Raw genomic sequence first — 15888 nt, 5'->3', positions numbered from 1 at the left:
GAAATGCTGATCTAGACTGTGGTCCTTAATTTTAGGGTGGAATGAAAGATGAAGCTGTGACAGTTGCCTTTGAGGTTTATTTTCCATACAAATCATGATGAATAATAAATAAAGATTAAAAAGGGAATTAGGGGACTCTGACAGTATGGTGCCAAAAGCAGAGGGGAAAAAAATGGACATGATAAAGAAGACACAAAGATAGAAAATGAATCAAGAGAGTGCAGTATGATGAAAACAAGCTACAGCAGTACCACTAAGAAGAAACTTCTTATAAGGGCCAAATATGGCAGGGAGATGGAATTAATATGGTAAGCAAATGACATCACTGCTGGATTTGGCAATGGGAAAGTAATTGGTGTCTCTAACAGGCACTGCTCCTTGTCTCTCAATATCCTTTCTTCTTTCCTTCCACAGTAATCATAGTTGGGATTTTTAACTGGGAACATGGTATCTTGGAATAATGTCTATTTTTTTTCAGTATTTATATATTTATGTGTGAAATGTAGCCAATATATGGTAAATGTAAAGTCAGTGGAGATATTTTGCTCCTAAAAATGCTTCTTAAGCCTCAGCCTGTGTGGACTGTTTGTTTCTTCTTCTTCTGCTTCTCTTCTTCTGTCTTGTTGCCTGGAAATACATTGCCATAATTTGGATCATGAGGCCAAGGCCATGCAAAGCATAGCACTATGATGGAAAGAGGTAGAATCATATCATCCTTGAACTGGCTACATTAACTTTAATGTGAAAAATAAGTTTCTCCCTCATGTGCCATTTAAACTTTTCTCTGAGGACCATCTGACTGTAATTATAACTACACAGTGACCTTAGGAATAACAGCTTCAGCGAAATGATGGGAACACCTATACCCCAGTGGGTAGAGGTATAAGTGTTGAAGTGTTATCAAAAATAATCAAAATCTTATAGGCAAAGACATACAGTATATATGTTATACTAAAAACTCATAAAATGCCTATGTATTTCATTTGAAACTCTACAATTTAGTCTTTTTGTTACTTCAAAGTCTATGAAAGCTATGATAAGTAAAGTGATTATGTAGACAAATAGACACTATTTCTATACACACTTAGTGGGTATACTTCTCAAAAGGTAACTGCCTATTTAAAGGGATAATAATAAAATTCTACTCCTAATTTACAAGGTACTGATAGTTACTGGCACAGAGGCCTTTTTCTTTTTTTTAAACACTTACTGTCCCATGAAGAAATGTGGTAAAGCAGTCAAAACACCTCCAATTCCCATAATGAAACAACCGATTCCAATTAACTTTGGTCTGTGTAGTTTGGATCCAAAGTAACTCACAAATACAATCACAAGCAAATTTCCTAGGAAGAGAACAAAAGTATGTTGATACAACTTAGTTCGATTTTGCGTCTAGAATGGAAAACCCCAGAATGGATGCAAATAGAATCCAGACATAGTGCCTTCCCTCAAAGATGATGTGATTTAATTGAGAAGGTGAATTCACCTACATTAGACCACTCACTGAAAAGTTGTTTTAAATACACAAAAAAAGCACTTGAATTACTTGGCAATATTAGTGAAGCAAAATTTTACTGAAAAATTTGGAGTTGACTGGATTATATTGGAATGAAGAAAAATGGAGATGGATCTTCCTGATCTGAGGGTAAGGTGCTCCTTCATGCATTTCTTTTTTATTCTTAATATTAGTTAAATTTCTAAATGTACCTGACATGAAGCTCACAGCCAGAAATAAGAAAGTTACTTGAAAAAGAATAAACTATGGCATCTGTCTTCAAGAAGTTTCATACTAACGACAAAAACAGAGGGACAGAACCACAGAAAGGGGGAACTTAATTAAGAGCTTCCAGAGGCCGGGCGCGGTGGCTTAAGCCTGTAATCCCAGCACTTTGGGAGGCCGAGGTGGGCGGATCACGAGGTCAGGAAATCGAGACCATCCTGGCTAACACGGTGAAATCCCGTCTCTACTAAAAATATAAAAAAATTAGCCGGGCGAGGTAGCGGGCGCCTGTAGTCCCAGCTACTCGGGAGGCCGAGGCAGGAGAATGGCGTGAACCCGGGAGGCGGAGCTTGCAGTGAGCAGAGATCGTGCCACTGCACTCCAGCTTGGGCGACAGAGCGAGACTCCCTCTCAAAACAAAACAAAACAAAACAAAAAAACCAACAAAACAAACAAACAAACAAACAAAAAAACCCAGAGCTTCCAGAAAGGTTCCTGGAGGAGAAACCACTTGAGATTTAATGTCGTGCATAAGTCATTTATATTAAATAATATACATAGAGCATATCAAATGGAAAGAGTCATGATCACTTCTAATCCATCTGGAACCTCATGCACAACAATGAAGAAATAGCAGTTAAGGATTCCTGAACATTTATGAAAAAAATAGCATAAAAATAATTTGGAAGAAAAGCACCAAAATGAATGAGTAAATTTTTTACTTTATAAAAAATTTAGTGTCTTTAGGAGTACAAGGGCACATTGCATCCGTAAAATCAGAACTGGCAGCCTAAAAATAATAAGTGCTGTTGTAAATGTAAAATATAGATGTATATACCAATTAAACTTGATATGGTAAGATGACTGATGGCATCAGCAAAGATTAATGAAACATAAAAAAAAAAAACTATAGAAATTTAGGAGAAAAAAATTTAAAGAGAAAAATTCCCAGAAAATCTAATATTCATCTCATAAATGCTCTAGAAGAAAATAACTAAATAGGGAAAGACACAAATATGAACCAGAAAATGTTTTCCCTGAGTTATTATTGGAGAAATCCAAATTAAAATGAAGACAACAAAGTATCTTAAATATTTCAAAGGAAAGATTTTGGTGTGCTCAGTGAAACAATAGAAGTCTAATGTAGGTTGCTCTGAAAAGATGCCTTTCTCCTTAAGGATAACAGTCCTCTCCCAAACTTTCTTCATCTTGAGAGAGGGGAGGTAAAGTAGGACATGGTGTTAGTTTGCAAAAATTGAATTTGTGTAGAATCAGGGTTTCTGAACATCCTCACTATCAACATTTTCGGCTATATCATTCTTTGCACATTATAGAATATTTAGCAGTACCCCTGACCTCTACTGTAGATACCAGTAGTACCTCCCTTGCCCCCCTGTCCCTGTCCAGTTATGACAACCAAAAATGTTTTTGGTCATTGCCAAATTGCCTGTGAGAGATAAATTTACCCCAGTTGATAACCAGTGGTGTAAAGCATATATTTTTTTTTAACTTTGCAAGTTTGGTTATTAAAATAGAAAAAAAAAAAGTTACCAATTTCAAAGCTTCCATCAATAAAACCAACAAGAGAAGAGGATATCTCAAATCTCCTTTCTATATGAATGATGTTACTTTTCATAACAACTGCACCTAGTGCCTTAGCAATAAAGCTGAGTGCCAGAGCTGCCAAGAACATCTAAAATCAGAAGGAAAGGGGAAAAATGGTTAATCAAAGGACTATATAATGTCAATAGGCACAAGGAATTATATAGCTTTTCTTCTTTACTTAAAAACATTATTTGTATCTTAAAAACCATACTTAGTTTTCCCTCTTACCAGTTACTACTAATCAGGTACTAACATTTAAATGTTATTATCACTACATTGATAAAGCATCATTTCTAATTTGGTTATAATATCAAAATATGACAGCATTGCAGTTAAGATTGTTAATTTAAAATTAATCTCATTAACTGATTTATAGAAAGCTACTTCACGTTCTCAGATGGCAATGATGATGAGCTACTCTTTATTTCCACGTGAATAGCATTGGCTAACTGGGAGGGAAGTGGCAGTACATTCTCAAAGGTAGCATTTCCAGGAAGCCAGCTGAAAAATAGAACTTTTCAGAGGCAAAGAAAAATTCTATGACAAAAATTCGATAATCAGTTCTCTTACAGCTCACATTTATATCCATAAACAAATTTCTTTGTGCTCTCTACTATTAACATTTACCTTGTTATATATTACATGTTTATATCCCCTGCCTCAAATTTATATGTTGAAACTCTAATTTCCAATGTGTTGATATTTGGTGATAGGGTCTTTTTGAGGCAATTAGGTCATGAGAATGGAGTGCTCTTGATAAGATTAGTGCCCTTACAAAACAATAAGTTAGAGATTCTATTTCTCTCTCTCTCTCTCTCTCTCTCTCTCTCTCTCTCTCCCCCCCCCCCCCCCGCCAAGTGATGATACAACAAGGATATAGTCTTCTGGAAACCAGGAATAGGGCCTTTTATCAGAACTCAATCATGCCAGAACCCTGATATCAGAATTCTCAGCCTCTGGAAATGTGAGAGATAAATATCTGTTGTTTAAGACACCAAGTCTGTGCTATTCTGTCAGTCTGAACTGACTAAATGACCCCTTCTAATTACCTCCTATATTTCCCAATGGTTTCCACCACCATGCCTAGCTTCAATTATTGCAAGAGCCCCCTAAGCCCCTGTGTCTACTTCTGTTCACATCTGCCTAACAGTCTCTTCTCAACAAAGTAGCTAAAGAAGTCCTTTATAAATCAGAAATAGACCATGCTGCCCCTCTGTCTTCCCATATGGCTTATAGTAATATCGAGTTTTTTCCGATAACCTATGAGACCATAAACAACCTGTCCTCTTTTTGACACCCACCTCCCCACAAATATTCCTCTTATCTTTCTAATCTTATACTTTGTTACTCTTGTCCTTGGTCATTCCTCTCCAGCTACATTAGACCTTCTTGTTGTATATTGAGCATTCCAGATTCATTATATTGCTCCAGGCTTTTTGTTCTTTTCACTTGACATGAAAGGCTCCTCCCCATAGTCGTATTTCTATCATTCATTCCTTCACACCGTTAAGAGTTTTGCTCAATGGAACTTTCACAGTGAGGTTTTCTTCAACCACTCTCTTTAAAATTGCACCCCTTTCTGTTCACAATACATTTATTCCTTTATGTGTTTATTTTATATTGCCACAGCAGAATATTAGCCCCGTCAAGTCATAGGTTTTTGTCTGTTTTGTTCATTGCTCCAGCCCCAGTGATTAGGAGAGTGCCTGTCACAAAGATGCTTAAGAAATAATGAGTGAACATTTATATAACCAAAACCTACTCTGTGTCTTGCCCTAGGCCATATTTGGGGGATAGAGATAAAAGGCTCCCCCTAAAACACTCTTTGATAGCTGACAAAATGTGGGTGTGTTCCTTTCTGCATAAGAAACTGTCAAATGATACATGGTATCAATGAAGATAAAAGGAATTGAAAATTTTTATTAAATGATACAACTTATAGAGATAACTAAAAGTTTTAAGATAAAATATAAAAAGTTATCTACGAAGCAGCATAAAAGGTAGAAGAGTATCAATACTAGTTGTACTAAGTTGATGATGGGAAGAACAAGACAGGAGAAAGGGGCAATGGAGTTAGGCAAAATTTATGAAGATTTTTTTCAAACATAGTCAATTCTAACATCTTGTAAAAATGTATACAGTCTTTGTGCCACAGAATAGTGATGAAAATTGTTCAGGTCCTAATCATTAAAAAATCATTTTATTAAAAAGGACTAAAAAATGTGTAAGATAGTGACATCAGCAAGACAGCAGAACAGCCCTGGAACTTCAACAGCAAGGCATAATTTTAACACTATATGTACTAAATGCCTCTGTAGGAATTTCAGACACCAATTACAAGGTTTCTGTACCTCCAGGCTATCGTGAAAACAACCTGGCAAGAAAAATCATGATTGTTTCCAGTCTCTCTCACTAGAGTCTTTCTCACTCCACACTGTGCGATGCAGTTGGAAGGAAACATTTAGTCCCCTATGTTCAATATTTTGATTTTTAAGGAGGTTGTCCAAGGACTGGCTTCTGACTTGCCTATATTCAAGTACTAATAAAAATGGGGTCTTTCAAAGCAAAGGCAACCAAAGGTGCACCAAAACTGCAGTTCCAGATATAGACACGAGGTGGAGCACCAGTACAACAATTTAATGCAGCCCCAGAAAGGCCTCTCTCAAGCAACAGGGGAGGGTCTTCTATAGAAATCAGCAAACCTTTTCAAGCAGATTACACACACAAGCCTAAAGGAGAAAGAAAGGAATGTATACTAGAAAAATAGCATGAGTAGGCCACGGAATCTCTATCCAGAATTAGTGAGGAGAGTTCTCCTTGTAGAAAATCACCTCACAAAATCTGGGAGAGTTGGCTGATTTTTTAAATGTTAAAATCTCAACAACAAAAGAATACAAAGTATAAAAAGAAAGAAAGGATTCTCACACATTAAAAGGAAAAAAATTACATCTCCAGAAACTGACCAAAAACAAATGAAGATACAGGAATTGCCAGACATAGGACTTGAAATTAGTCAAGTATGTGCAATGAATTAAAAGAGAACAAGAACAGACAACTAAATGAAATGAAGAACATAACAAATAAACAAAATAGGAATATTAACAGAGTAGAAACTATGAAGAACCAAATCGAAATTCTGGAGTTGAAGTATAAAATAACTGAATTGAAAAATTCACTAGAAAGACTCAAAAGGTAACTGGGCTAAGCAGAAGAAAAAATCAGCAAAATCAGAGACAGAACTTGTAAAATTAGAGTCATAGGCACAAAAAGAAAAGAAGAACAACGAAGAACCTAAAGAAATTATGGGACATCATCCAGCAGGGCAACATATGCATTATGGGTATAGCAGAAGAGAAGTAAATGAGAAAGTTCTGAAAACTTGTAAATTATGGCCCCCAATTTTTTAAATCTTAGGAGATAAAGGAACCCAAACATTTAAGAAGCTCAAATAATTCCAAATAAGATAAATCTAAAAAACTCTATACCAAGACACAGTATAATCAAACTGTCAAAAATTACACACAAACAGAGAATCTTAAAAGCAGCAGCAAAAAAAAAAAAAAAAAAAAAAAAACCATTCATTTAGTACAAGGAAGCTGACAGCTCTTCAAGAGGTGTTTGGAAAACTGGATACCCACATGCAAAGAAATGAAGTTGGGCCCTTACCCTATAGTATATGCAAAAATTAACTCAAAATGAACTCAATACCTAAATGTAAGACCTTAAAGTCACAGAAAAAAAATAGAAGAAAAGCTTCAGGACATTGAATTTGGCAAATTTTTAAATGTGATACAAAAAGCACAGGCAACAAAATTAAAAATACGCAAATCAGACTATATCAAACTTAAATCTTCTGCACATAAAGGAAAACAACAGGGTGAAAAGATAACCTATGGAATGGCACAGAATAAATGCAAATAATATAAGTGTTGAGGAGTTAATATCTAGAATATATGAACTTTTCCAAGGAAACAACCCAATTTAAAAATGGGCCAAGGACTTACACAGACATTTCTGCAAAGAAGATATACAAAGGGCCAATAAGCACATTAAAAGATGCTCAACTTTCTAATTATCAGGCAAATGCAAATTAAAACCACAATGAGATATCACCCCACAGCCATCAGAAAAGTCACTATTTCAGGAATAGAGAATAATGAGTGTTGATGAGAATATAGAGGAGTTAGGAACTTCATGTTTGTTGATGGAAATATAAAATGGTTCAGCCCTCATGAAAAAGAGTTTAGAGGTTCCACAAATACCAAAAAATAGAATCACCATATGAGCCATTAATTCTTCTTCTGGGTATATATTCAAAAATAAATCAAGACAGGATCTAGCAGAGATATTTGCACATGCATATTCATTGCAGCACTATTAACAACAGCCAAGAAGTAGAAGCAACCCAAATGTCTATTGATGAATGAATAAAGCAAATGTGGTATACATATACAATGGAATATTATGCACACTTAAAAAATAAGTAAATTACATCACATGCTACAATATGGATGAAACTCAAGGACATTACGCTAAGCTAAATAAGCCAGTCACAAAAAGAGAGATACTGTATAATTCTACTCATATGAAATATTTAAAGTAGGCCGGGTGTAGTGGCTCACACCTTTAATCCCAGCACTTTTGGAGGCCAAGGTGGGCAGATCATGAGGTCAGGAGTTTGAGACCAGCTTAGTCAACATAGTGAAACCCTATCTCTACTAAAAATACAAAAAAAATTTACCTGGGCATGGTGGCAGTCGCCTGTAATACCAGTTACTTGGGGGGCTGAGGCAGGAGAATCGCTTGAACCCAGGAGGCAGAGGTTGCAGTGAGAAGGGATCGCCCCACTGCTGCACTCCAGCCTGGGTGACAGTGCAGGACTCCATTTCAAAAAAAAAAAAAAAAAAAAAAAAAAAAGAAAGAAATATTTAAAGTAGTTGAAAAAATAGAAACATAAAGTGGAAAGGTATTTACTAAGAACTGAGGAGAAGATAGTTTAGTGGATACAAAGTTTCATCATTGGAAAATGAAAAAGTTCAAGAGATCTGTTGTTCATCAATGTGAGTGTACTTTACACTTTTTAATTGTACACTTAAAAAGTGGTTGAAAAGGTACATTTAATGTTATGGGTTTTTTTTACCAGCATGACAAAACAATGCATTATTTTATAGGGAGAAAAAGTAATGTGAGTGGTCTCCTGCTGAGAGAATTAACCTCTCCTACTGGATATGTTTCAAGTGCCAGAGTGGCTGCAGATACTAATAGGAGTTCTACAACATTTTCATTTGCTTTACAATTGCTCTTTACCATACTGTTATCCACTAATTTATGAAGTTCTGTACTGATATAGAACTTCTTGATAAACATCCCCTCCCCCATTCCTCTCTCACCCTCTACTAATTTAGGTTCTTTTATAATGAGCTATATTTTCATTGTCACATTTTAAATATCATATTTTCAAACATGGTAGAGTTTCAAAATCATAGACTTTGACATAATTTTTTAATCATTTACCTAATGTTGTTCTTTACAAAGGGAGGCTGTAGCTCCTAGCATTCAAAGGTCTCTGTTATGAAATCACAAACCTATCTTCAAATTTACCTTTGTCTCTCAGTCACAAGACTTCTTGTATTGATTTTGGTTTTTCTTTTCAATTACTATATACTTTCCCTATTAAAATACATGGCTATTTTATTATTTTTTTGTTGCCTTCAATACAGTTGCATGATTCAGATCAGCCTCTAGTAATCAATGCTTTCTACCTCAATGCGGGGATTGAGTACGACTGTTCAGATGTTGGTTGCAGGTGTCCTCCAGAGTAAAATCAGAGTAGCTCTGAAGTCCTGCTCAACAGAGCAGCTGAGCAAAGGACGAAAGACTAACTAGCCTGGAGCATTCCTTTCTACAGGTAATCCCCTCAGTATTTCTGCAGTACTGGTTAACAATCTCCTCAAAGCAATTTCGCATTCAGGGGCCTAAGGGAGCCATGGGTAAAGAAATGTTTGTCAAAGTGCGGAGTGACATCTGGTTTATTGGTTACTGGTCTTCGCCTTCAGGCTCATCTCCCTCCCCTTTTTCTGACCTTTGGGGGTTCACAATGACAGAGTTCTATCCTTTAGCTCTTCCCCTGTGCAATTACTATAAAAAAGAAACCATCATAGCTAGGTAAGTGTGACTTCAGGGCAAAATAGTGATGTTTTTGAGAAAACACTTCAAAAGAGAAAGAAAAAAGTAAACTGGTTTGAAGACACCATAAGAAGTAATTGTTTTAGAAAACACTTAGCAGGAGTTTAAAGTAAGCATTACAAATACACAAAATATATAAGAAAAAAAAAATTAGCCAAATAGCATAAAAGCAAAATAAGATAACAAAAAAGAAGTAGAAAATATGGAGTGCAAGATGTATAATAGTTTAAAATAATATGTGGGTTTAAAACAAGAAAAGAATTGGAAAATAAAATTGGTTATTTCATTTAAAATATTGAAAACATATATAGGTAAAAGGTTAAGATATACATAGTTTTTAACTAAAATTGAGAATGATTTAATTATTAATGCCCTAAAATTAGAAAAAAAAATAAGTTGAAGAGGAGAAATATTTAAAGAAATAATAAATGAAAATTTTCCAATAATTTACTAAGATTAAAAACAAACAAAAAAATGCAGGTTGAGAGTGCCCATTGAATGCTCAACACAAGAGATAAGTACGAACACAGACATATTTGGAAGAAGTACATTAAAATTTATGAATATCAAAGACAAGAAAAAAATTTGAAGCCTTTCAGGAAAGAAAGTATATCCCTTTTAACAGCAAAAGTGGGTATACAAAAGACAAAGAAACATATTTTTTAAGTATTGAAGTAAAAGAGCATTGAACCATAATTTTATATTAAGCTAAACAGTCACTCAACTATAAAGATACATATGCTCAAGCATATAAGACCTCAAAAATACTGTAACCAAACACTCACACTGGAAACAATTTTGGAAGAATTGCTTAAATGAAAGAAGAATCAAATTCTGAAGATGTTGCATGAGATTTGTAAAGCAAAGTGAATAAAATACTTGATACATTTTCTCAATGTCTTAAAAAGATAAAACTAAAAGCAGGAAAGGAGGTAAAATAGTCATAGTATCTAAAATTTTAAATTTTAGATTGAAAATCCAGATAGCATCATACTGTATAGACGGTAAGGAGGCATATCAAAGAGTATGTGAACATATGTCTCAGTCTGTTTGGAGTGCTATAAGAAAGTATAGCAAAATACAGCATATAAGAAAACTGTGTACTTTATAAACAATAGAAATTTACTTTTTGCAACTCTTGAGCCTGGGAAATCTGAGATCAAGACATCAACAGATTTGGTATTTGGTGAGAACCATCATCTCACTGCAACCTCACATGTTAGAAGGGGCAAGGAAGCTCTATTGGGTCTCTTTTATAAGGAAATTAATTTTGTTCAAGAGGACTCTACCTTCATGAACTAATGACTTTTCAAAGTCCCCCTCTTCTAATAGAATCACCTTGGTGATTATGACTCAACATACAAATTTGGGGGGAAACAAACATTCAGACCATAGACTCATGCTAGAGTGTTTGTCTTGTTATGAGAGAGATAGGCATATAAATTCAAAATGTATAAGAAAGAATTTTAAGGGAGTATAATAAAGGGGAAAATCAGCATAATAATCTCAGATAGTAAAAACAAGTCTGACTCTATCAACAGATACAATAAACATAAGTGGAAAAAATTGCTAGTTTACAGATAAGTAATTTTTAGTTTGCATTTTTCTTCAAAATTTACCTCTGTGCTTTTTATAAGAGATATTACTAAATCATTATCTTTCTTTCAATTAGCAAGGACATACAAGATCTGAATAACACAATTAACAAGACTGACCTCTCAGGTACATATAAAATTATACATCCAACAATTCAAAGAATATGCATTTTTATTAAGTACAGCAGGGAGACTTACAAACATTGATGATGTACTAGGATGTAGAGAAGTCTCCACTAACTTCAAAAGTTAGTTGTCATAGCTTCCACAATGCAATTATGACAAATATTAGTGGCAAAAAATTTATTAAGAAAGATCTCCAAATATTTGAAGAAAATGTTATTTTTAAACAATTTGTGTATTAATCAAGAAATCACAATGAAATCTTAAGTAAAATGTATAACTGTAAGACATGAGATAAGAAAATGCAATAAAAATATATGCTCGTATTTCTGGTTTCTAGCTCTGGAAAACTTCAAGGAGCTGGAGGTTGCCGTTTTATAGTAACAACAAAAAAAACACTGAACCAATTTAAAATGCAACAACTCTTCCTGGATCTGTAAAAGAGGTGAGGACCAATGGCAAACGACTGCCTTCAAGATTGGAGAGGCAAATAGGTGATTACAAAGAGTCACAGCTTACAGCAGTAGAGACTCATGAACAGAAACCACACAGGAACTAGTGTGAAGGTAGAAATACTTTCACTATACTTGATAAACTGCTAGAGTCTCATTCAGTATGGTTAAGTCATCACTAAACACTCCAAGGGAACCCAGTCAGTGACCTCCACATTTTGAGTTTTCCCTCCAGGAGCTGTACCAGGTTCTTAGAGTAAATGTTGGAGAAAAATTGTCTTGTTCTTTCAGTAGCATTCAGGGACAAGGCGCATTTTGAAATAGACCAGAGCCCTCTGTTTTTAATAGGACTCATAGTGCTTGCCCTCAGGCAGAACTAGTTTATCAGAGCCTCATAAGATGGTGTATTATTAGAGCCTAACTGACCCAAGGGAAAGGAAATACCCAACTCCAGCCAATTCTAGTCTTCCATGTGACAGATGGAAAATACAAAAATCCATCTCTCGCTACCAAACCCATTCTGACTAAGAAGGAAAAAAAATACTACAAAACACTTGTGAAGGTTACAGTCCAGAGGCAAAAAAAAAAAAAAAAAAAAAAGCCTCTTCTCTCCCACACCTTAGCAACAATTATTAAAGGCCTATGTATAGCATGTTTTACAAAACTCAGTGCATTATGTCTGGATAACCAGAATATATTACAAGTCATCTAAAAGAAAAAATATATAATTTTGAAGAGACAGAGCAAGAATCAGAAACAAACTCAGATATAGAAAGGATGTTGGATTTATTGGACTGAGAATTTAAAACAACTGTAATGAATATGATAAGCATTCTAGTGGTAAAATAAAGAAGCAGGCAAGAACAGAACAATGAAAGCAGAAAGATACAAATTTCATTTAAAAACAATATTATAATGTCAAAACACTGTAGCAGAAATGAAGAATGCCTTTGGTAAACATCAGTATACTGCACATGACTGATAAAAGGAAATCTGAGATTCAGGATATATGAATTAAAATCTGCAAAACTAAAAAGCAAATAAAAATAGCAAAGACAAAAAATAGAACAAAGTATCAAAAAACTGTGGGCCAACTACAAAAGGTATAGCCTGTACATAATGGAATCACTAAAAGGAGAAATAGAAAGAGACAGAAGAAATATTTGAAACAGTAACAACTGAGAATTTCCCCAAATTAATATCAGGCAAAAACAAACCACAGATCCTGGAAGTTCATAGAATAAAAAGTTGTATAAATGCCCAAAAAGTTACACCTAGTCATGTCATTTTAAAACTATAGAAAATCACAAAGGAAAAAAATACCAAAATAATACAGAGGAAAAAATACCTTCCCCATACCTTGTGTATTTATCCAACTAACGTGAAGGAGAAATAAAACTTCCTCTGAGAAATGAAAATGAAAGAACTGTTTTGCTTTAGACTAGCCTTGCAAGATGTTAAAAGGAGTTCTTTACAGAAAGATAAAACAGTATAAATCAGAAACTCAGATCTACTTAAAGCGAGGAAAGCATTGGAGGAGAAATAAGTGAGCATAAAATATAAATTATTACTTTTCTTATTCTTAATCTAAGACATAACTGTTTTTAAAATAGTATCTATAATGTATTTGATTATGTATACTGACAAAAAATTGAAATGAATGACAATAATCATACAAGAAATGGAAGGAAAGTATTAGAAATAATTTACTATTATCAGGTACTCACACTACCCACGAAGGGGTATGATGTCATGTGAAAGTGGACTTGCATTATTTGTAAATGTATCTTGCAAACTCCGAGGCAACCACTATGGTAGATATTAATCTAACTACAGTCACACACGTCATAATGACATTTAAGTCAATGTTGGATAGCATATACAATGATGGTCCCATAAGATTATAATACCATATTTTTACTTTATCTTTTCTATGCTCAGATATGTTTAGATACACCAATATCACTGTGTTGTAATTCTTACAGTCTTTAGTAAACCACAATAATGTACAGGTTTTGGTAGCCTCAAAGTAATAGCCTATACCATAAGCTTAGGTGTGTAGTAGGCTACAATATCTAGGTTTGTGTATGTACACACTAAGATGTTTGCACAATGACAAAATTATCTAACAATGTATTTCTCATAATGCATTCCTGTTGTTAAATGACACATGACTATATACCAGTAATCACTTTTAACACAAATGATCTAAACGTATTAATTAAAAGACTGAAATTGACACAGTAGATCAAATAACAAGAACCAACTATATGTTGTCTACATGAAACCCACTTTAAATATATAAACACATAGAGATTAAAAGTAAACATGATCTTTTGAAGAAGACGAGGCATTCTGGTTTTTGGAATTTTCAGCCTTTTTGCACTGGCATTTTCTTGTCTTCGTGGATTTATCTACCTTTGGTCTTGGTGTTGGCGACTTTCACATGGCGTTTTTGTGTGGGCATCCTTTTCGTTGATGTTGATGCTATTCCTTTCTGTTTGTTAGTTTTCCTTCTAACAGTCAGGCCCCTCAGCTGCAGGTCTGCTGGAGTTTGCTGGAGGTCCACTCCAGACCTCGTTTGCCTAGGTATCACCAGCGGAGGTTTCAGAGCAGCAAAGATTGCTGCCTGTTCCTTTCTCTGGAAGCTTCATTCCAGAGGTGCACCCACCAGATGCCAGCGAGAGCTCTCCTGCATGAGGTGTCTGTTGACCCCTGCTGTGAGGTGTCTCCCAGTCAGGAGGCACAGGGGTCAGGGACCCACTTAAGGAGGCAGTCTGTCCCTTAGCAGAGCTTGAGAATGGTGCTAGGAGATCCACTGCTCTCTTCAGAGCCAGCAGGCAGGATAGTTTAAGTCAGCAGAAGCTGCACCCACAGCCGCCTCTTCTCCCAGGTGCTCTGTCCCAGATAGAGGGAATTTTATATATAAGCCTGTGACTGGGGCTGCTGCCTTTCTTTAAGAGATGCCCTGCCCACAGAGGAGGAATCTAGAAAGGCAGTCTGGCTACAGGGGCTTTGTGGAGCTGCAGTGGACTCCAAACCAGTTCAAACTTCCTAGTGGCTTTGTTTACCCTGTGAGGGAAAAGTACCTACTCAAGCCTCAGTAATGGCAGACACCCCTCCCCTTACCAAGCTCCAGCATCCCAGGTCGACTTCAGACTGCTGTGCTGTCAAGGAGAATTTCAAGCCAGTGGATCTCAGCTTGCTGGGTTCTACGGGGGTGGGATCTGCTGAGCTACACCAAGTGGCTCCCTGGCTTCAGCCCCTTTTCCAGGGGAGTGAATGGTTCTGTATTGCTGGTGTCCCAGGCACTACTTGGGTTTAAAAAGAAAATCATGCAGCTATCTCAGTGTCTGCACAAATGGCCACCCAGTTTTGTGCTTGCAACCCAGGGCCCTGGTGGTGTAGGCACCTGAGGAATCTTCTGGTCTGCAAGTGGTGAAGACTGTGGGAAAAGCATAGTATCCAGAACAGAATGCACCATTTCTCATAGCACAGTCCCTCATGGCTTTCCTTGGCTACGGAAGGAAGTTTCCCTACCACTTGCACTTCCCAGGTGAGGTGATAACCCACCCTGTTTCAGCTTGCCTTCTGTCAGCTGCACCCACTGTCTAACAAGTCCCAATGAGATGAGCTGGGTACCTCAGTTGGAAATGCAGAAATCACCCACCTTCTGCATTGATCTTTTTGGGAGCTGCACACTGCAGCTGTTATAAAATCTCTCAATAAACTAGATATTGATGAAACATATCTCAAAATAATAAGAGCTATTCATGACAAACCCACAGTCAATATCATACTGACTGGGTGAAAGCTGGAAGCATTCCCCTTGATTTTTTTTGTTTGTTTTTTTTTTTTTTTGAGATGAAGTCGCGCTCTGTCACCTAGGCTGGAGTGCAGTAGCCGGATCTCGGCTCACTGCAAGCTCCGCCTCCCGGGTTTATGCCATTCTCCTGTCTCAGCCTCCCGAGTAGCTGGGACTACAGGTGCCTGCCACCTCGCCTGGCTAGTTTTTTTGTATTTTTTAGTAGAGACAGGGTTTCACCATGTTGGCTGGGATGGTCTCGATCTCCTGACCTCATGATCCGCCCATCTCAGCCTCCCAAAGTGCTGGGATTACAGGCTTCAGCCACTGCGCCCGGCCAGCATTCCCTTTGAAAACTGGCACAAGACAAGGATGCCTTCTCTTACCACTCCTATTCAACAT

The 15888-nt window shown here is 36.2% G+C and overlaps 1 protein-coding gene across 1 annotated transcript in view; it reads right to left on the bottom strand.

Moving 5' to 3' along the window:
• SLCO1B1 (solute carrier organic anion transporter family member 1B1) overlaps positions 1 to 15888 on the bottom strand; it is an 84989-nt gene that overhangs the window by 55524 nt on the left and 13577 nt on the right. Inside the window, exons 3-4 of the mRNA XM_023208936.1 lie at positions 3272 to 3413; positions 1211 to 1343 (exon numbers count right to left, since the gene is read on the bottom strand). Coding sequence (XP_023064704.1) covers positions 1211 to 1343; positions 3272 to 3413 — 275 coding nt within the window. The remainder of the gene's footprint in view (positions 1 to 1210; positions 1344 to 3271; positions 3414 to 15888) is intronic.

The sequence above is a fragment of the Piliocolobus tephrosceles genome, chromosome 10, assembly GCF_002776525.5.
Source record: "Piliocolobus tephrosceles isolate RC106 chromosome 10, ASM277652v3, whole genome shotgun sequence".
Lineage (NCBI taxonomy): Eukaryota > Metazoa > Chordata > Mammalia > Primates > Cercopithecidae > Piliocolobus > Piliocolobus tephrosceles.
The sequence above is the reverse complement of the archived record's forward strand: the minus strand, read 5'-3'. Positions and strand labels throughout refer to the sequence as shown.